General features: G+C 38.4%; 1 protein-coding gene across 1 annotated transcript in view; it reads right to left on the reverse strand.

The window, feature by feature from the left end:
• Positions 1 to 1,809: 1,809 nt before the first annotated feature.
• Positions 1,810 to 23,657, reverse strand: part of slc36a1 (solute carrier family 36 member 1) — a 35,224-nt gene continuing 13,376 nt past the window's right edge. Inside the window, exon 12 of the mRNA XM_053506305.1 lies at positions 1,810 to 4,046. Within this exon, the coding sequence (XP_053362280.1) occupies positions 3,778 to 4,046 (269 nt within the window). The 3' untranslated portion in view covers positions 1,810 to 3,777. The remainder of the gene's footprint in view (positions 4,047 to 23,657) is intronic.

Raw genomic sequence — 23,657 nt, forward strand, 5'->3', positions numbered from 1 at the left:
TATATTTTTTCTTACTTTGTTATTTTAAATTATTCTGTCCACATGACCTAGGATTAAAAAAAAATTGTCAACATGAGAACCGTTAAACGCTGTTAGGAGCATCCCTAATTAACAGGGGGCCAATCAGAATCCTAGACAAAATGTCATTACCGGTGGAGCTCTGTAGAAGTCCGACGGGTCTCGTCCAAAACCGCCGTCGAATTCCAAATGTCTGTGGAATTTATGTCATCAGGAACCTCTGTTCGTTAACATAACAAGTAAGTAACTGCGCGTGTACGTACACGCATGTAAAAAGTCCAGTAAGGAACGTTAACACAGTCACTAGTTTACTGTACGCAAGTCCACTATTGCAGAAAATATCCTCATAAATGTCAGATCTTCACTTTGGAAGGACTTTTTTCAAAAGCTCCGTTGTCAACAACAAAAACTGTAAAAAACAATTTGCATGTGGGTGAAACGCCAAAACCGCAGATAATAGTCTCATTTTTTAAAAATACCCAGCTACGTGTGGACATGTTCCTAGTTGTAATTCTTAAAAGAAATGCATTGTTTTTTTATAAAACTACACAGCAGAAAAAGTTATTTTTAGTTGTAGCACGCAAATACAGGTGTCGAAATGAGGATGAGGATACTATATCACATAATCCTCAATTAAATAGTCTAAAAATAGGATTTTGACTCTTCCCAAGGCCCTACTTGTAAACAAACTCACACGGGACATATCTCAGCACCCAGACATGATACAGTTATAACTTTGTATTAAAATGCATCTTATTAAACAAGGAATCTAAAAATATCATAACAGAAACTACCCAAAATGGAACTTAATACCTGATTGATTTGATGGGTCACATATTCAGTTAACCAGTTTGTTTTGATTAGGCTCATATAAAAAATGTTTACTATTTCTTTAACAATTTACATGGACACAGAGTAATTAATGTTTAAATGATCGTCTATATAGTCATCTTAGGTTTACACTGAGGAAATACCATATTATTTAAATGCCCTTTTTAAATGCACAAAAGACCTGTACTTATGATGAATGACCTAATGATCTGTAAGAAATGGCAGCTGTATCTCCAAATTATAGTTTAAGTTAACAAAATCATATTTAACAAAATTAACAAAATCATATTTAAATTAACTTTAATGGTTCACAGCAAAAACATTGCCATTTTATCAATGAAGTGAGTAGAAACATGTTGCCATAAAATGGCTTCGCTCAATTTATTCCTCCATAATTTGACTTTAGGTCAATGCGTACCAAGATCAAAATTGTTACGATTGTAAATCGTAAACAATCAAAATTGTTATTATTTTTTATTATGCAAAGTAAAAAAATATATACAAATTATTTTTATACACATCTACAATATTTTAATTAAATTGTGTCTATTCTTCAAAAACTAGTTATTAATTCAAACTCTAACGATAATAAAACTTATAATAAAGATGAAAGTCTGAATGCTGTGAACCCATTTTCTATCAAATATCTTGTTGGATGCCACCTGATGTCTATACCTGGGGTGTACACATTTCAATCCTTTATTTTCTCAAGAAGAGAGTATATTTTACAACTTATTTATCACCCAATTATATCCAATCAAGTGTTATTTCCTTTATCTCTGATCATATCAATTTGTATTGTACTGTACATCTGTCTGTTTCTCGTGCATGTCAGACCTCATGATCTCAGGTCATCCTGAACCCACTGTATAAGCTCATTAACTTTTTTTTTGTTATTGTAGGAAAAAATACCACAATTTTTCAAATTAAGGACATTAACGTATTAGACAAGAAAAAAATTTTTTGAAAGATGAAAAAAGGAACCTTTAATACTTTGAATTCCTCTGTTTTAATATATGGTTGTTTGCTTTATTTGGAATGATCTTTTATTTGCTCACACGGGTGCTTTTAAAAGTCAACAGTTCAGACATACATTCTAATTTCATGGTCTTTCCTGATTTTTATTTCTTTCTACATTGTAAACAATCCTGAAGGTATTAAAATATGCAATAATCTCCTTTGAACAGTTAATACTGAGATGTGTCTGCTACTAATGCTCATTGTAAGCCTTCATAACGGCTGTAATTGATGATTTTTGAGGTTGGTAACTCTGCAGCAGAGGAGAAGTTTATTATGCAAGGTTTTGCTTTGCTTTCCTGAGATGGTCTTCATTAGAGCCAGGTTCATTATGGTGCCATTAATTTGCCATATACAGTAGGTTGTTTCATGATTTTGCAAAAATCCATGATTTTCCAGAATGTAGAAAATAAATCATTAAACAAAACAAAACAAAAAAATACTGGATTACAGTAGATGGCGCATCCTAACTTTCTACTGGGACTCTATATTGGCACAAATGCCTCCAAGTAATAATGTTACACATTAAAGCACCTGGTTCCTGATCTAATAAGCATTGAACAAAACAGTAATATATAAAAAATAAATAAAAAATTTATAAAAAAAACAAAAAACTATTTTTGCCAGTATAAAATGGTAATGGTTATAAATAGATAAATGTACCCATTTTAAACAGCGCTTTGCATCAAAAGTTTGAATTTATCTCAATTTTATTTCTACTGACTTTAGTTTTTCTTTATTTTCATGATTACAAATGAACATTTAACATTGAAATAGGATTAAATGGTCTTGCACACATATACAGTAACTTATGACCTGATCACATAAAAAATATCGAGTTATCAATTTACATTACAAATAATGTACAACTGGCAAAACAAACAACCAACCAAACAAAAAAATGTATACACTAATTCACCTACTTCTATTTTTGTGATTTGTACATATTTCAGTTTTGGAGAATACTCAAATACGAACTGTTCAAAGTGCTTCCAGGTGAATTCAAGGTAAACAGCTTTACTATAATAAGTCCAAGGTATTATGTCATCCCAAAATGATATATAAACCGATCAGCCATAACATTAGCCATAATCTGCTTAATATAATAATAAATAACATAATCTTTGTAATTTTCCTCAACACATTCCTTAGGAATTTTTGCAGTGTATCAGGGTGCATTATTTAGCTGAAAGTGACCACTGCCAATAAGGAATATTGTTGCCATGAAGGAGTGTACTTTAACAAGGTTAAGTCTTTAACAAGGTTTAGGCTGGAAGTAGGTGTGGCAGTAGGTAAGAAGCATCCACATGAATTCCAGGGAATCCCAGGGTATTTAACAGCTTCTCTCGATTTGTATACTTCTCATAGGGTATCCTAGTTCCATTTCAAACCTGGCCACCCACATGATTGTTCCTCACACGCCCACTTAATAACTTTCAGTAGTGAAAAAGAGTTCTGCTGCTAAACATTCCCATTAGCAGCAAGCTGTGGTAGACTGTGTTCTGACACCTTTTTATCATATCCAGCATTTATATTTTCAGCAAATTGTGCTACATGCTCTTTAGTGGCATCAGACCAGCCTGGCAAGCCTTCACTTCCCAAGTGCATCAGTAAGCCTTGGGTTTCCCATGACCCTGTTGCTATTTGACCAGTTTTTCTTCCTTAAACCACTTTTGGTAGATATTAACTGCTAAATACCGGGAACACCCCACAAGACCTGATGTTTTAGAGTCGCTCAAATCCTTATGCTTGCCCATTTTAGAGAACATTGAAAATCGACTGTTCACCGGCTGTCTAATATATCTGACCCATTGGCAAGTGTAATTGTAAAGACATAATCTATCTTATTTACGTCACCTGCCAGTGGTTTTAATGTTATGGCTGATTGGCGTAGAGTGTGTAATAGGATTATCACCAAAAGACCCGAAAGGTGTCACTGTGCTTAGAGTGACTGCGGTGGATGATTTCCACAATGGAGATGTAGGTCCCGGCTATGAAGCCAATAAGCCCAAGTAGGCTTATGACAGCGTTCTTAATGATCACTCCGACGGGAATTCCATCTGTGTGAAATGTGATGATCTGCAGCAGAGGAGGAAATATGAGTGCTAGAGCACTGCTGCTGATTGATCCTACCAATGAGATGACCAGGTCCAGCTCTGGAATCAGAATAGCCAATGCACCTGTAGAAGAAAAAATAAGGGCAAGGAGTTATTCTCTCATACTGATAACAAGGTGACCTGTAGAAACTGTAAAGCATGGGATCACAACCTCTTCTCCAGTGAACCCATTATAAGTATTTTAAATTATTGTGACCCCAATAAATAATTCCTACTGGTAAATGATATGCATGCTACTTAGGGAATTAGGCACAGATTTACAGCTCCTATCAGCCACCACTGGTCACATGACCCTGTATATATAGTTTTCTAACTGGTTGGTCTTTTAGTTTATGGTTTTCAGGAAAAGATAGCAAATGGATTATTTATATTTACGCACTTAAGAATGCCCTCACAAAGTGCTGCGTATAAGAGTTCACGACTGGAGGCAGGCTGTTACAATCATCTATCAAGTCAAGACAACTGTTACAATCAAGTCAAGCCAACTGTTGCAATCAAGTCAAGCCAATCAAGTTTGCTACGTATTTTCTATTAAGATCTGAAGGCAGCCAGCCTCAGTTTTTAAACTGCTGCTCATATTGCAGCAGCGTGCCATAGAACATACAGTATGTTTACACAGTTAACTCGAGCATTTACTCAGACTACTGTCCTTGTCCTATTATACAGTACAAGCACAGCAGGGAAATCGACTTATTGGCTGAAGGATGTCCGACCCTGCTATAATAAGTGACGATATGCCCCCTTTCATCATGTTACTGGTCTATTCCTGGTTAACCCATTATATCACAGACCGAAACAAACAACAAACATGCTAGCTAGTGATAAACTGGTAGGATGTCGAGTGGTGGGGACACCTTACAACTCTGTACATGTTGAACATGCTGTAAGCATTACTTTTAGTAGACATGTGATGCAGACCTAGTGTCTGCAGTGTTATCAGAAGGTAAACGACACTAACATTTCGTTTTCAGGGAGCATGCGCAGTGCACCCAAGCAGTTTTCTATGTCTGATTGAGTTACATATTCAGGAGGAAGCTGACCCTCAACCCTGTTATCTCGGTTTGGTAGTCCAACTTTGAGGGGTTTGATTTCGTATAATTTCAGTCGAGCTAACATGTTAACGTTTACTTTGAATAAATAAATGATTTTAGGTTTAGTAATTTAGTCATGTCCAATTCCTTCTCGTCACTAGGGGCTCCCTCATTAAGGCTACTACTTGGAAGGTTTCCTCCGAACCACGTGACGCCAGCCGACTGCATCTTTTCGAACAGCACACTCACGAACCGCTGGGGGCATTGTAAGACACTCGGAGGACAGCTCTATCCGCTCCTTCTGCTTGCGTGAACTCACAGATGCCCCTGATTGGCTGTAGAGCTGTGATTGATGTGGGAGTACTAAGTACTAAGTACCTCTCGGCCAATCAGCTCTCTCTAGGCTTCCGGCTGCGAAAGCTTACAGCATCACCTGGGAATCGAACTCGCGATCTCCGGAGGAAGGTATTAGGTGGAATAACATAATTAGGTGGAAACACAAATAATTTCTATATCAATTATACCTGCATTACATTAAATGGAGTTGAGAACCCATGGTGTGAGCAATTATTAGTAGACAGTGGCATGCTTACAGCTTACAACTGAATAAACATTTTTCATGTCTGATTGATCTTCATCAGTCCTAATATTAATGAGGCTGAGAGGGGGGTAAGTAGAATCGGCTCTGCTTTCCTAAATATCGCGGCTATGTGGTCATGCTGATCTTCTTTAAGGGGTTCTTCTGTTGCCCATTAGACAACCAGCTGCAAATCTGCGAAAGCCGCTTAGGGCCTGGCTGCCAGTTATAACCTGCTGGAGCGCCTGTCGAGTAACACATGTTGAGTAACTGATGAAAGATACTCTTCCTTTAACTTTAGTACCCATGGCCAATTTCTTAAATTAATTAGGTAAGGAAAGAAGTTTATACAGTACTGCATATGAAGCCACTGTGAGGCAAAATAATCGAACGTATCTGCCTTCTTAAGGGCACTGAAGACCAAATTACAAGCACCTGTACTCAGAAACAAGAAATGGTGAACAGATTTTTTTGGTATTGGCCACAGAACACAAAGCATACAACTATGAAAAAAACTGAATCTCCATGTGGGCAACATTCAGCAAAAGAGAAATAAAAACAGAGTCCAAGGACATCAAATGAAACCAGTGCATAGTCGTCCTTGCATAATACAGTGGAAAGTAAGGAGGAAATGAAGTGCACATTACTGACCACAAAAGGATAGAAATCTGGAGAGTTTCTGCAGATTTGGAGAGTGAAAAATTCTATATCATCCTCACCAAGGCCTCTAACCAGATTCATCATATACTCAGCACATGAATTCCTCTCATGAAAAGGGGATCTACGAGGTCATTTGTCTCTGTTGCATAATTAATCCGTTTGCAAACTTCTCGCAGGGGCTCATCAGCCTTTGTGAAATTGAATTTCTTTCAACACATATCTGTCTGATTGAACTGTATCAGAGGTTTCTGTGTCTTTCACAGGACCTTTATTGTGTCCCTCCTGCAGCAAGACGAGGGTTCATTAAAGAGACGTCCTGTAAATGGCTTGGATCACCTGTGCTACTCATTTGTGACCCATCTTCATCTTATTCATTTCACAGCTTCGGCTCACCTTGTAGTGTAACCTGTGTGAGTGAGGCATTTAGTGGGTGAGTAGGAGAGCAGGATTTAATTCTGTCAGAGAGACATCAAAATCAGAAATCGACGATGCATCTTAATGAACATGAAAAATGTGAAAAAAGGCCACAGTACTACTTATTAGAAAGAACAGCAGGTAATATGTAAAAGATTAAACCATAAACCATACTACAACATTGTTAAATTCTTAAATTTGATTGGTCTGAACTGTGCTGGACTGACACCCTATCCAACTCTATCCAACCCTGCCTAGAGCCCCAAGTCCCCTGAGATAAGTACTAGGTGTCCCATGTCCCATGTGCCCTCTACAATTATTGGCACCCCTGGTTAAGATGTGTTCTTGGGTCTCTAATAATTAAAATTTTAATTGATTTTAAACAATATTGAAACACAATGCAAAAAAGATCCAACCTTAAATGAAAGTACAATTATTCAGTATTCTATTTTAAACATGAAATCATGTGTGCCACAATTATTGGCACCCATGATGTTGATACTTTGTACGATTCCCTTTTGCAAACAATATAGCACTTAATCTCCTCCTCTAACATTTCACAAGATTGGAGAATACAGATAAAATGGGAGGGTTGCATCAGGAGGGTTGTGTGTGCAGACCGGATGGTGCTCCTGGGGGCGCCCCCTTGCCAGGAGCAGCCGGAAGACCAACAACGGAGAATACAGATAGAGGGATCTTTGACCAATCCTATTTGCACATCATTCTAGATCATCCAGAGTCCTGGATCCTTTTTATGCAATTTCCTCTTCAGCTCACCCCACAGGTTTTCAGTTAGGTTGAGATCTGGGGACTGAGATAGCCATGGAAGGAGCTTGATTTTGTGTCTGCTGAACCATTTTTGCGTAGATTCCGCCACATGTTTTGGGTCATTCATCTGCTGAAAAACCCAATGACAACCCATCTTCAGCTTTCTGACAGAGGTCATCAGGTTTTGATTTTAAAATTCCTGGTATTTCATGATGCCATGCACACGAAAAAGGTTCCCAGGGTCTTTAAAAGAGAAACAGGCCCACAGCATCAAAGATCCTCCACCCTACCTCCCACTTCGCTTTTCCCCTTTTTTTTACGCCAGACCCACTTAAAGTATTTGTTGCCAAAAAGCTCTATCTTAGTCTCATCTGACCACAGCACACAGTCCCAGTTATAGTCCTAGTACTGATTAGCAAACTCCATACCTTTATGTTTGTAACTGTAGGCTGTGATTATGACTGTAGGCTGCATGCCTCCCAAACAGCTTGTTGGCATGTACAGCAGATAGCATCTGATGGTTGTTATGGAGACTTTGTGACCACAAGATGCCACTCTTTGATGCAGTTCTCCAACAATGAGCTTTACAGATTTTTTATTTTACCTTTCCTACCATCCTCTTCACTGTTCGTGGTAGCAAGATAAACTTCGGTCCTTGTCCAGCCTTGTTTGTTGCTGTTCCAGTTGTTTTAAACTTCTTAATGATTCCTCTGACTGTAGATATGGGCAAGTTTAGGTTAGTGGCTATTTTCTAGTAGGCATTGCCTAACTTATGAAGGTCGACACACATCTGCCTTACATAAATGGGGCGTTCTCTTGTCTTTCCCATGTTGAAGAATGAATAAGAGAATTAGCCCTGTATGTGTCGCGTCATATTTATACCACATGGAAACAGGAAGTCATGAATTATTAATTAAAAGTTACTATATACTCTGATCAACTTTAAAAACTATAGTAAAAAATACAAAAATGCTTCAATTCCATTTTTATTTATATAAAAAAAAATTATCATGGACTTTTTTGTATTTTTTTAATCACTTGAGTTACAGGTTAGATTTTTCTACAATTTAGTGTGAGATTATGCTTATGCAATAAAAATGAATTTATTAAAAGCCTTAGAACACACCTTAACCAGGGGTGCCAATAATTGTAAATCATGCAGTAAGTGAGAGTGAGTGTTAGAAAGTGTTGATTGGATTAATTTTCTTATGACATCATGCCATGTCATTTATTATTTACACAAACTGATTGTTTAAGTTTTCACTGTTAATCCAAAAGTCCTAACCATTAATATTGTGTTTTACAGTCCAATAAAGCAGTATGCGAGATATTTTAATTTATATATTTTTCGGTGATTCATCTGAGTTCAGGTGGATAAACTAGTCAGACTTTTCCAATCTGACTTTTGTAAATTTATAATAAACGCTGTAAGGACAAGGCATGAAGCTCAGAGCAGCCGGTAGCTTCTATAACACTCTGTTCAGATGACATGGTTCACTGAGCATGCTGTAGAGCTTTGACACACTAAAGATCACGCTCTAGTAATACAGTACATCACAGAGAAAAATGTGGATCATCTAACAGACAACGTTCTCAGCTCACTGACGGACAGAACAGATTTGCTAAAACGACTATTTCTAGGTCAAAGCAGGGGATCCGTGTTAAAACTCTTGCCCATACTAATGTCTTCTTATAGAGGCTGGTCAGATGTGGAACAAAGAAAATTGAAACCGGAGAAAGGCCACTCTAATTTAAGCTACTGACACTTTGAAAGCTTTTGAGTCACAGGGCCACGGTCATGAGGTAATTGAATAACAAGGTGATAGAAAGGCACTTCGCATGATAGCACTTAAAACTATTAATCTTTTAACAACAGGGTCAAAAGAATATGGACACCTGACCATCACGCTCCTCTAAAGCACTACTGTGGGCATCCTTATATTATTCAAGCACTGGTGTCAGGTAAGAATGACAGGCGTGCAGTCTGTGCTCAAGTTTATCCTAAAGGGACTCAGTGGGGATGGGACAGGGGTTCTTTGCAGGCCACTTAAATTCTTCCAATCTTGGTAAACAATTGTGTGCTCTCAAGGGCGGCAAGGTGGTCTATCGGTTAGCACTGACCCCTTTCACCTCCAGGGCCCAGGTTCGATTCCCGTCTCTGTGTGCATGAAGTTTGTATTTGTTTCTCTGTGCTTGGTGGGTTTCCTCCGGGTATTCCGGTTTCCTACCACAGTCCAAAGACCTGCAGATTAGGCTAACTGGCGTTCCCAAATTGCCCGTAGTTTGTAAATGAGTATTCGTATGTGGATGTTGGGAGCAGATTCATTGAATGCTGTGGGTTTAGGGGGTGGGACCTCCATGGAGTTAACTTGTTTGTCTAGCACATCCCATGGATGCTCAATCAGATTGAGATCTGGGGAATTTGGCCTCGCACACGGTAGTCTGTGGTGTACTGGGTGTTCTGATCCCTTTCAATCGTGACCAGTTTTAACGTTTTTATGCAGTTTGTGCGACATTGGATTTTTTGTAGGATTGGACCAGACATGGCTAGCCTTTAATCCCCGTGGGCGTGAATGGGTTTTGGATGTCCATTATCCTGTCGACAGTTTACTGGTAATCAATGTTATTCAATTCATCTGGCAATGGTGTTAATGTTATTGCTGACTGGTATGTAGTATTGTTAAGTCAAGTTTTTCATTCTTTGTGGTTTCATTTGTGTGTATTGGGTTTCCTCCCAAGTCTAAAAACATGTAAACAATAATAATAACAATATAAGGAAAAAGCCCATAGATCCAGACTTGCGGGACACCCTGTACACAAACTCCATATGCTACCGACCCTGGGAAGAAATTATTCCAAGAGATGCTGAGAAAGAACTACAGATAAATATAGGATTTAAGATGAAGGCCACAAGAAACAGAAAACAACTAGCAGATGAATAATTTTTTATACCTCATATTTGTATCATCATCTCGCATGTTTTACAAACATAATTTATAATCAGAATGGAAAATGCAAAACAGAGAGACCAGAGAACAGGGTCAGGAAAAAAATAAAATTATTGTACAGAAACACTGTATAGACTTCAATTTGTATTTGATAAAGGAAATGTTGTTTGATTTTTTTATACTAGTTAGATTCTGGCATAATATATGCCTTAGAAAGGCCTTGTGCGTTTGACTGGTTTTTAAAACTCGCACCATTTCTTTCACCCTGCAGTACTCCACTCCATTTATAGAGAGATAAAAAGAACTGGAGTACTTTAAAAACGCAGCCAGCAGGAGGTGTTTCCAATAAGCACTTCAGCTGGAGGTAGAACAAAAACCTAGACATGGGGTCGTTTTAACCGTACAGCCCTGACACAGGTGGGGAAGGTTCCCTGTCTCTTTTAAGCATTTCAAAAGATGGAGGCAAAGGACTGGAAATATTACTATCTGACCTTGGGTTCATGTCCTGAAGGCCTGCTCCTCTAATAGCCTACTCCACCGTACATACACAAACTCTCATTTACACACCGGTGTGCTCAGCTAAGTGCATACCGACTACAGCAGCTCCAGCAACACCACCTACTGTATCTCTAGCCAAGTCACATCAAAAGGCCCAAAATCAGACACACCACTCTCGGAGCTATGCACCACAACCCACCTCCATCCACACCAACCCCCTCAGCTACACCAACACTCTTATCTAAGACCGCACCAACACTCTCAACTCTAGCAACATCAAGTCCTCCAACTACATACACACCCCAGCGTCAAAGCAACCTTCTTTCCTCTAACCACACCACTACTATCAGCTACATCTGCACCAATGCTCACAGTTCCACCCAAACTATACCCATCAGCTCCAACCACACAAACCTACATCTAACCTACACAACAAGCCTCTAGGTACCAACTCCTCAACACATTAAGCTTTATCCACAATCGAATCTCACAGGTTCAGGCACGCCAAGCCTTTCAGCTACAACCACTACATGTGAATATTCTCAGCTACAAATTAATGTGCTCAGCTGGGGAAACAGATGTTAGCGTTTACAAATCATGACATGATGGCGCCATTAATTCTGCACAATTAGCAAAGCAGCGGAGAGCTAATGAAACACTTTTCAGCATCAAGTAAGGATACATAAAACACCTTAAAAAGCACGCAAAAAACAGAGAGAAATTAACTGAAAGTAGAGAAATGATACTCTGGTAGATACATGCTTCCAAAACAACTTCAATAATCAATTCTACAATGAGTATATTGTATGAAATGAATATCTGGTGCATGTGTTATTTTGTCCTTAGCTTTTAAAACCATCTTGTAAAGTTCAAGATTGACTTGTTTTACTTTTATTTAACAACTCCTGCTGTAATGAATGGTTCTCCTCCACAAGAGGTAGCAAAACAGCAGGGTTTACACCAGCTTCGGCTGTATTCCTGGATAGTTCTATTGTACAGCACCACTCTGGGGTTTAAATCCTTATTCTCTGTTGGACGTTGTGTGAAAAGAATGGAATAACAACCTTTACCGATAACAATCATTTCTTTATATGCACAGGTAGGTGTTTTAATTTAAAAAAAAACAGAACATCAAACAGAACATAAGAAAAAAAAATTATAGTAATACAACTTGGCTCAGGCTGCAATCGGAGTGCCTACGCAACGACAGATCAAGGGCTTTTCACTCTTCACACAGTAAATTTGCGCACCCAACAGAGTTGAATTGAGTCACACATTAAGCTTAGAAATAACCCTGTTGCAAAGCATCTCAATTGATGATGGCAAAAAAAGAAAGAAAGAAAAAAAGAGACAATCCTGTTTATACCTGTTGTGTTAAAAACCTGAAGCTATGATTAGTTGTGTAAGGAATATAAATTATGAAAAAAAAGTTGTCATAATAAAAAAATTCATGTTGTCTTCCACTCTTGGCCAAAGGAAACTGCAGAACACATTTCGTTTTGTGGTCAATTCTCATACCTTGAACGGTCAATATAATTTATAACTTAAAGTTACATTACGTATTTTATTTACAGACACTGCTAATTATAATAAAAGTTTATGTTCATAGACCATCAAATTCAAGATAAATTGGTTCAAATTAGGCGGCACGATGGCTTAGTGGTTAGCATTGTTGCCTTGCACCACCAGGGTGCAGGTTCGATTCCCGCCTCAGGGTCTTTGTGCATGGAGTTTGTATGTTTTTGGTGGGTTTCTTTCGGGTACTCACACAGTCCAAAAACATGCAGATTAGGCTAACTGGTGTTTCCAAATTGCCCGTAGTGGGTGAATGAGTGCGAGTGTGCGTATGTGTGCCCTGCAGTCCGGGGGGGACCCTGCATCGTGCCCCAAGCATTAAAAAAGCACGACCCTGTATATAGAATAAGATGATATAGGCGATGTGCGAATGGTTCAAATAAGTTAATTTGATTTCTTTTATATAGCGCTTCCAAAGAAACAAAGTCACAAAGTGCTTTCCTGAAAATCAATTAGGAGCATAAAAGACTACAGGAGGGTCCTCCAATAGTGCTTAGGCCCTAAAAAACATTTAGTAAAATAGTGAAACAGTTACGTATATGAGGATTTAAGCTATTATTTTTACGGCTTTCTATTAAAATTTAATCATCTGGCAATTATTTTCTTATTTCACTGGCTGTTTCAACCTGCTCTGGCATGATTTGTAGTACACACAGAGACAACACACTTGCACACAAGCACATCCTAACCCTAACCTTTAAAACAACCAAAATGAGAACACTTCTCTTCCCCATTTCAGTGATGTTCACCTGTTCTTATGTGGCATTATTGTCGCTCTAGTTTTAGGTCATCTGCTTTATATCCATACAGTACATGGCTGAATGGCACCAAGATGTGCCAAAAGGAGAAATCTACCATAGGCCAGTCAAGCTGCTCCAGGGCAAATGACTTACTACGTCCCAGGAGCTTAACAATCACTGTTTTGCCAGTGGTGACAGCAGAATACAGGATAAACTACATGACAAGAGGCAGTGTCTCTTCTGCTTTTCATCAACAGACTACACATACTCAAAGGTCTACAGGAGCCAAGAATACTTCCTGCAGGGAGAATGGATGGTGCCACAAAAAATGTTCCACCAACCTTATTTCCATGAAAGAAATTAAATGGTACCTATTAATAAATCATCCTCCTGCCTAAACTGCCTGGCCAAAAAAAAAAAAAATGTCACACACTCCAATTTTGTTGGACTGACCTTTGCTTTCAATATGGCACATATTCGCCATGGCATCGTTATGAAAAGTCACATTTATTGCAGTATAGTGTATAGAGAAGGAGGAAAAAAATCCAGATACAGCTATAAGCAAGATGGAACTTGTCTTCAATAACATTAAATGTAAGTATAAATAATTTAAAAAAAGAGTCAATAAGAATTTATCTGTAATCTAGGGATTTGCTATGGGTTAAGGGGAATAGAACACTTCAGGACCCACTTTAGGTTCTGCCACACATGCCATAAATGCTTATTTAGCCCAGTGGAAAATAACCTGCTTTAAAAATTACATTTACGTAAAATAAAATTAATATAACTTTAAAATTAATATAAGCATATGATTTTGAACTGGATGCAGCGTAGTAATTTCGCTTAATAGAATAATGTGATAAGAGCATCGACTTTCCTATGATGGGGTTGCTGTTTGTTAGACCTTAATCTGCTGTCAGATTTAAACAAAAGAAAAGAAAAGAAAAAAAGAAAATGTTGGGGGTATATTCAGCCCAAGGGAACTGAAAACTTTTATTGTTTTAATGTTAATGGTTTTAAAGTAATTTATGATCAGTGTATATTTTTTTATTTCTAAATTATAATTCCATTAAGATTAATATTTCATATTTTATTATGTCTGAATTACCACCATTTAAGCAAAAGTAAACATTTATCTACAAATTATTTTAGTGTCTAACAGTATATAGTTCAGCAATAGTTTGTGTTATAATTTCATAATAATACTGGGTATAAATTTGTGCTGTCAATCAATGAAAATTTTTTATCTAGTTAATCACAGTCATAGTCCATGATTAATCGTAATTTTAAAATACTCAGATTTACTTGTATTATAAAAGGGTCAATGTTGGAATAAAGAAATGCATGACAAAGTTATAGGAAACAAAGTATGCAATGTTTTTTTTTTTTTTTTTTTTTTCCAATTTTCTCCCCTATTTTAGTCGTGGCCAATTCATCCCCGTCACTAGGGGGCTCCCACATTAAGGCTACTACTACCACTCAGTCGGGAGGGCGAAGACTATCCCGTGTTTCCTCCGAACCGCGTGACGTCAGCCGACCGCATCTTTTCGAACTGCTTGCTCACGCACCATTAGGGGCGGAGTAACACACTCGGAGGAAAGCGCTAGCCGCTCCTTCTGCGTGCGCGAGCTCACAGACGCCCCTGATTGGCTGTAGAGCCGTGAATAATGTGGGAGCACAAGTACCTCTCATCGCTCCCCTCTGAGAGAGCTCGGCCAATCAGCTCTCTCTGTGCATCCGGCTGTGAGAGGAACAAAGCATCACCTGGGGTTCGAACCAACGATCCCTGGATGATAGGGCGAGCGCTTTACCACTGCGCTATGAAATGTTATAATATCTCAAACATCAACCTTGAACAAATGTTTTATCTCCCGAATAGGGCCGGCATTACATGCAGTGGCTGGGTGGTATGGGTTGTGGCAACCCACCAACAGCGAGGCCCGAACCCAGATCTTCAAATCCAATAATCAACAACGTAGAGTCTTAGCCGCCTGAGCCACCGTTTCCACATCTTACATTTAATGTATTCTTGTAAAAATACTTCCTCTATTCCATGTAAAAGCTTTTTATAAGGAAACTTGCTCTTCAGTACACCTGGTGATATTTCCTCAGTCATCCTATTATCTGCGCTAAATGTGACTATGATTATGGGAAGCCATTAGGATTACACTTAATTTGTGTTAAGAATTCTCACCAGCATACTGTAGACTTCTACATAACCGCTGCTATGATCAAAACTACTGTCCTGTGCTCATATGACTCTTATTTACAGTTCACTGATACTGACCATCCTTTTAACACATGCAGTACCGTTTGCCTTTATAGCATACACTTTAAATAACTCCTACTATGCACCTTCACTAGGAAGAGGACGGGTTTCTGTGGTGACAGATGCAAGCACCAGGAAAGATTGGGACGATCTCTCGTCACACATGATCAAAATATGGCAATTTAATTAGTGCTTATCGGTTTCAAAGCCAGGGAACGATAAAGACCAAGTGTGAGAGAGAGGAGTAGTTTACTCACAGCATCCTGATTGTGTGTCTGCTGGAAAGCAACTGATAAATACACAAGGAATGCTAAACTCTTATCCACAGCCAGTCTCTATCCTTCCTCATAAAAGATCTTTTGCCACCGTTTTCTTTTCCTGTCCACACTTTTTCCTAATGTTGTTCTACATGAGTTTTCCTATTGCCACTGCCATTACCATTACTACTATAATCTGAATTTATTTGTGACAATGTGCCAATTTTACTAGACAGGGCATATTTGTCATTGAACACAAAATAACTAAGCTTAGACTAACTAAGTTATATGTGCATATAGGTAATATCAGAGGTGGAAAGAGTGATAAAATTATGTACTCAGGTAAAAGTACTGTTACTTCAGGGAAATTTTACTGAAGTACAAGTAAAGTTACCAGTCTAAACACAAGCAAAAGTAAAAAGTAGCTCATGCAAAGTTTACTAGAGTTCAAATTACTGAGTTACTTTTTTTAACAGCAGGGGTGGGATGGGGGATTCTAGTGTAATTCAAAACTAAATCTCAAACTAGTTGTTTTTAATTAAATGAACACTTTAGCATAATAACGCTGTTGCCTTTCTTGTGCTTAAAATCAAAGTGGTCGCTTAAATATTTTGCTTCCAGCTGGATCTGCATCACTGACATCTGTTTTGTCCGTCTCCATCATTCTTATGAATTTAGCACGTTTATTCTCTACGAACCATCAATCAATCAGTGCAGTGGTTTCCGGGGTGCAATTTCTTTCCTCTTTGCATTATTTGTATTATTTTTCATTGACATTTATTTATTTATTTTAACTCTGTAGCGAATATGATTTTAAAATATTTTATTACTTCATAATACTTTAATTTTAATACTTTTAAATACTTCAAACAAAACATACTTAAGTAAAAGTAAAATTACAGATCTTAAAAACTACTACTCTAAAAGTAGACGTACACAAAAAAACTACTCAATTACAGTAACGCGAGTAAGTGTAATTCGTTACTTTCCACCACTGGGTAATATTTGGAATTGGTTTCTTGATTCAGTAATTGAAGGGCGGATAATCTTCCGTAAATGCTGTGTGCTGCATAGGCAGGATTTGCAGGAACAAAACTGATCATTGCACTTTTTTCTGATGTGCATTTTCTTAAAAGTTCTCTGTTTCTCTGCACTGGGTTTGATTTCCCTTTATTGTACATTTGCGATCATTTGAGGTGTGAACATTGCTCCAGTTCCACACACACCAGATGAAGCCCTGTGGCTTTTCTCCGAAGATCTGAGCATCCTGCAGTACATGCCAGCGTACATACCCTCCCCTCCTCCCTCTTTCATTTCCATAAAGAAAAAAGGAAGCTCAAAGCAGCCCTTTCTAATGATTAATGCAGTGGAGCGCCTTTGGTGTTTGATGCCGGTTTCAGACTTTGCTGAGCCTGATAAACTCGCAGTACTGTTATTAGACTTTGAATGTTCACACATATGATGAGGAATTTTTTTTCTTCTTTTTTTCTTCATTTTGTGTGGAGGTTTTTTAATGACAAACCATTCCTTAGGGTATAAAAGATATTAAGACTTTAGTTTAATGATTGAAAGAAGTTTTTAAAGTGCACAAAATTTGTGTTATATAAAATGTGGTCTCTTAGAAACTTTTCCCGCTGTCTTGGCTTTGTAATTTAGCACACAGCTTAGATATCAAGTCATGCATGAGAGAAAACACATTCCTATAATCATTTGCTTATACAGGATTAGAACTAGTTAGGTTTTTTTTAAGTTATCAAGGGGTTTGTGCTACCATGTCTATGTAACCAATCAGTTTCATAGTCTGCTTTAATGAGTTGGCCAGTCTAGATCTTCCATTCCAAACTTGCTTATCCGTGTCTTTATGGACTTTACCTTGTACACTGGTGCGCAGTTATTTTGGAACAGGAAGGGGCCATCCCCAAACTGTTCCCACAAAGTTGGAAGCTCAAAATTGTCCAAAATGTCTTGGAATGCTGAAGCATTGTGAGTTCCTTTCACTGAAACTAAGGGGCCAAGCCCAACTCCAGAAAAAACAACCCCACACCAGTTCTAACATGACTGCGTACCAGTGCACAATGCAAGGTCCATAAAGACATGGATGAGCGAGTTTGGTGTGGGAGAACTTGAATGGCCTGCACAGAGTCCTGACCTCAACCTAATAAAACACTTTTGGAATGAATTAGAGCAGAAACTGTGAGCCAGGCTTTTTCAACCAACATCAATGTCTGACCTCACAAATGCGCTTCTGGAAGAATGGTTAAACATTCCCATAAACACACCTTGTGGAAAACCTTCCCAGAAGAGTTGAAGCTGTTACAGCTACAAAGGGTGGGCAAACATCATATTAAACCCTATGGATTAAGAATTGGATGTTACTCAAGTTCATATGCATGTGAAGGCAGGCGAGTCAATACTTTTGTACGTGCGTGACTGTTTACGATAACATTGTGACCGTGTGTGTGTGTCTGTGTAAAGCTTTTTTTTTGTTTGTTTGTTTATTTTGTCCATGACAATGCAATGTCACATTTCCGCAAGTGAAAAGCTAGTGTCATTAGATAGGTTCCAGGTTAGATAAGTCACACAAAAAGTAAAAGTTTCTAGTGAGCCAGACAGCAGTATCAATAGTGAATCAGTTAGTGTGCGTGCCGTCCTACACAATCACCCCCTCCCGTCCTCCTCTCACTCACACCAGCTACGATTCATTTTAAAAGTAAAGTGCAAGTTAAATTTGTTTAATTGTTTTTACTTTTTATTTTGTGTTAATAATTTTTCTGTGAATATTTTTGGGTTGTTTCTATTATTTCCAAATTCGCTTTTGATACATGAATGCTTTGGATTACAAGCACATTTCTGGAACCAATTATGCTCACAATTCAAGGTATTTGATTCTGGTAATATTATCTACATACATATGGAATGTGGGTGGAGTTATGAAATTTGCACATAGGGTGTTTGAAATAGCACCAAGGCAATTGGCTAATGGCACTAGCTCATCATGCAAACTGAAAAAATTATCTGAAGTGCGGTAATTATCAACTCACCCTTGTAAATGAAAATAAACTAAAGATGCCATAAAGCTCAGCAATTAAGAAGAAGTGAGTTATTGAATATAAGAGGTTTTAAAAAACAATCTTGTGTGAGGAAAATGGTGTGGACAGCATCAACATGGCTGATATACCATTTCATTTAACAAAACTGACTTAGACAAAGATGGATAAACTAGTAAATATTTGCCACTTTACTATTTCATTTTGGGAGGATTAACTATGGCTTTAAAAAATGTGATAAAAGATTTGTTTTCTGACACATAACGATGCTTTTTACACAGAATGAATCCTAATTTGAAGCTCATGTAGATCTCCTATCTTTGATTTCAGAAATATTGCCAAGATAAGGAATATATTGTTACTAAGCGATGCAGAAAATGTTTTTCATGCCTTTGTCCTCTCTAGGTTGGAATACTGTAACGCCTTACTGTCTGGTTGTTCAACTATGAACTTAAATTTAAATGAACTACGAATTTAAAATACTACTTTTGAGCTATAAAGCATTAAATGGTCTAGTGCCACAATACATTATGATCTGCCACACCTACTTCAATCAAAACTATAGCTTTTTCTTACAAAGCCTTAACGTTATAGAATTAATGTTCAGGACTCAGACACAGTTTTAGTGTTTAAGTCTAGGCTAAACACCTATTTATTTAGCCAAACATTTTTTTAAATAGATTTGCCTTAGGTAAAGGTAAAGCAGATCAGGGGGACTCATGGGTGTAGAGTATAATGGTGAACTGGTACGTTTAGATGCTGTCTTCCCCCACTTTCATTGATCACTCAGGTTTATTGATGGTGAAGTGACTGGTTGCTTTAAATCCCAGGGAGCCTTTATGTCTGTGTTTGCTTCTGGCTCTCCCTTTTAGTTGAGCTGTCATAGTTAATCCTGCCGAAGTCCCCGCTTGCACTTTGCACTAAATATAGGGTCGCCATATAGATTTTGTGACTGTGACCATACCTAACTGTTATTTCTCTTTCTCTTCTCGTTTCTCCTCCTCTCTCTCTCTCTCTCTCTCCCTCTCTGTCGAGCTACACATGCCGCTGCTGAGCTTCCAGTGATCCAGTCCCCCTCTGACCTCTGGATCTGTCTGACTCATACTGGCGCACCGCTTCTACATGGAGATCTTGTCGGATAGGTACCCCTCGATCATTAGGGATGGTTCCGCTTTACTAGGATACACGGTTGATGCAGGCAGCTAGTTTCTGAGGACTTATCTGAGAAATTTCCTACATTTTACCTAAGTCTACAATAACAAACCGGACTTCATTATAACTTAATATAACTTAATAAGGATCTCATCTTGAACTTAACACAGTATGACTGCAAAACAATTTAAGCTATCTGTTATCACCCAAATGAGGATGGGCTCCCCGTTGAGTCTGGTTCCTTTCAAGGTTTCTTCCTAGTCCCCCATTGCCACCGTCGCCCTCAGCTTGCTCATCAGGGACAATCTGATTATTTTGATTCAGACACATCTTTTCACATTTTATACACAATTCCATAATTTTGATTCTGTAAAGCTGCTTTGCAACAATGACCATTGTTAAAAGCGCTATACAAATAAAACTGAATTGTATTAATCGCAGTAAGCAGTACATCTGGACCAGAATATTCTGTATGCTTGACCAGTCAAATATATGTCAAGTTCTGGCATGCCAAATTATTTACTTAATAAAATAAATCCTGAAGTAGAGATGAAAGTACTCTGTTTGTACTCTATCTTTTTTTAAAACATCCCAATCCATACAGGTAGTGTATATTTCATAATAGGATGCTCTAGAATGCACAAAGAGAGCACAAGTTCTCATAAAAAAAGATTCTTTTAAAAGTTGGAAATATTGATTTAAGCTACTGTCCAAGAACCTTTTTTTTCTCTTTTGTTACACCTAGTTTGTTATCTCGGTATACAGTAGTGCTTTGGATTTCAATAATGCCTATTCTATCTTTCAGTGAATAACGATCATGTATCATTTAAAATTTGCAATTACAAGGCATGCCTGGACATTTTGTCAATATATTTATTTTGATAGTAAAATGAATGCTAACGAAAATATAATCCATGTTGATGAAGGATTAACTCCAGCATTAAAATTCAATATTTACCACATGTGTAAGGATCTTAATCAATAATCTATCATTTATTGCTACAAAAACTTTGACCTGTACCACTTGACCCATCACGCAGTGCCTACTTCCCCCTAGTGGTTTCATAGTTGCATTGTATTACAACCCGGTTAATCTGTTGCTGTTCCTATTTTTGAGAATGTTCTGTTAAAGAGTGGAAAGGCTGTTGGTCCTAATGACATACCTGTAAAGGTATGGAAGTGCTTAAGAGAGGTGGCAGGATTTTCTGACTAGTTTGTTTAACAAGATCTTGGAGAGTAAGAGGATTCCAGAGGAATGGAGGAGCCAAGGTGAGCATTTGTGAGCAGCAATATGGTTTTATGCCTAGAAAGAGTACATTAGACGCAGTATTTGCTTTGAGGATGCTGGGGGAGAAGTACAGAGAAGATAATAAAGAGTTGCATTGTGTCATTGTAGATTTAGAGAAGGCGTACAACGGGGTGCCGAGAGAGGAGCTGTGGTGTTGTATGAGGAAGTCTGGAGTGGCAGAGAAGTATGTTAGAGTGGTGCAGGACATGTATGAGAGCTGTAAGGCAGTGGTGAGATGTGCTGTAGGTGTGACAGAAGAGTTCAAGGTGGAGGTGGGTCTGCATCAAGGATCGGCTCTAAGCCCCTTTTTGTTTGCTCTGGTGATGGACAGGATGACAGATGAGGCAATTTGTAATAGTCTCCATGGATTATGGTGTTTGCAGATGACATTGTGTTTTGTAGCAAGAGCAGGGAACAGGTGGAGGAAAATTTGGGGACGTGGAGGTATGCTCTGGAAAGCAGAGGAATGAAGGTTAGCCGCAGCAAGACGGAATACATGTGTGTGAATGAGAGGAACCCAAGAGGAACGGTGAGGCTACAGGGAGCAGAGGTAAAGAAGGTGCAGGATTTTAAGTACCTAGGGTCAACGGTTCAGAGCAACGGAGAGTGTTTAAAGCAGGTGAAAGCAGGTTAGAATGGGTGGAAAAAAAGTGTCAGTTGTGTTGTGCGATAAAAGAGTATCAGTGAAAATTAAAGGAAAGGTGTACAGGACAGTGGTGAGACCAGCGATGCTCTACGGCTTAGAGACAGTGACACTGAAGAAAAAACAGGAGGCAGAGTTGGAGGTAGCAGAGCTGAAGGTGTTGAGGTTCTCTTTGGGAGTGACAAGGATGGATATGTTCAGAGGAGAGATGGTGAATATATCGGTAGAAGGATGCTGAGGTTGGAACTGCTAGGCAGGAGGTCTAGGGGAAGACCAAAGAGGAGATTTATGGATGCATTGAGAGAGGACATGAAGTTAGAGAGAATGTTCTGTTCACCCTCTTTTTTATTTCCATATAAATGTACTGCAAATGTAAGGCAACTTGAGTTTGCAATGGCTACTAGTGACCTTTTACTAATTTCAATTTTGTAGTAGCACCAAGTTTTGATTAGAAAAGACTCCTCTTTCAACTTAAAGTCCTCCACAATAAGCAACAGACTTCAAAACAACTTACAATTCATATAAATAAGATTCAGGCTCCTGACCTACAATCAGTGCTCCCACTCCCAGCAATTTAGCCGTTCAATCCCAAAACTCATTTTCATACTCAAATGGCCATGTTTAAATTTTGGTCAGTTTATGCCAAGTTAAAAAATTTTAAAAAGTCCATGCAGAATGTCCTAAGATGCAAATAATTAGGTTTTTTTATTTCCCTTTACAAGTCTCACGCTGTAATTCCCCCCCACTTCAAGGTTATTCAAGGGAATGGAAACGGAACAGCAAAGAAAACTGAGGCACAAAAACAGTTCTGGAGGCTGAAAGCATCATACCGCCTTCCAATAACAATGTTTTTAGTCTTTCGGCTGCTCCGATCAAGGGGTCGCCACAGCGGACCATCTGTTCGGCACACATTTTATGCCGGATGCCCTTCCTGATGCAACCCTCCCATTGCTTCCAGTGGCTGGGGTATGGGCATTTAATATGGACCATATATAGCCAATTCCAAACCCCATGTGAAAAGTTCATACCCCCCCCCCCCCCCCCAAAAGAAAAAAAAAAAATAATAAAACATGATCACAGTTATTGTCATCTTTTGAAGCTCCTAAAAATTGTTTTATGTGGAGTACAGAATGGTTGTAAGAACAGTAACAAAGTGCATGTGATATGCTAATTGCTCGGCAGCACAATTTCTTGTGTTCTCCGGAGGATGTCGTTTCATTTACATCAGACGATACTCACACACAGTGCAAACTGAAACGGACAGCACCCTGCTGAGAACTCTCTTACAGTCACACCATGAATTATCAGCTAAACATCGCACAACTGACATTTGAAGACATTCAATTTTAGTTGTTGTGTATTATACAACCACTATTATGCTAGATATCTCCTAAACCATAAGGAGATCTTTAAAGACTACAGTTGACCCATGCTTTGACATGTGTTTAACTTTCAAAAACTTTGAAAAAGATTGAGTTTCTTTCGGTAATCTCTGGCCTGCTTGGTGACCTAATGCTGTTTTGCATTACACTGTGCACGTGTGACCAATTGGCATGACTAGTATACTGTAGCAATCTGGGATTGCATATGTCAAGTAAATAAGTGGACATGTGAATGCAGCATTTTGTGAAAACAGGAAAAATACATGCAAGTGAATCGTCATCATTCAGAAATGAGATCATGCATATGTCTGAATTGAAAAGTAATTAAGATTTCAATTTTGTATTTTTTTGTTTTTTGGGGTCAGTTTTCCAGAATTCATCCACAACCACGTGGGGCAGGACTTCACAGGTCGCCACAAACAGGC

The sequence above is a fragment of the Clarias gariepinus genome, chromosome 10 (genome assembly GCF_024256425.1).
Source record: "Clarias gariepinus isolate MV-2021 ecotype Netherlands chromosome 10, CGAR_prim_01v2, whole genome shotgun sequence".
In the NCBI taxonomy this organism is placed as follows: domain Eukaryota; kingdom Metazoa; phylum Chordata; class Actinopteri; order Siluriformes; family Clariidae; genus Clarias; species Clarias gariepinus.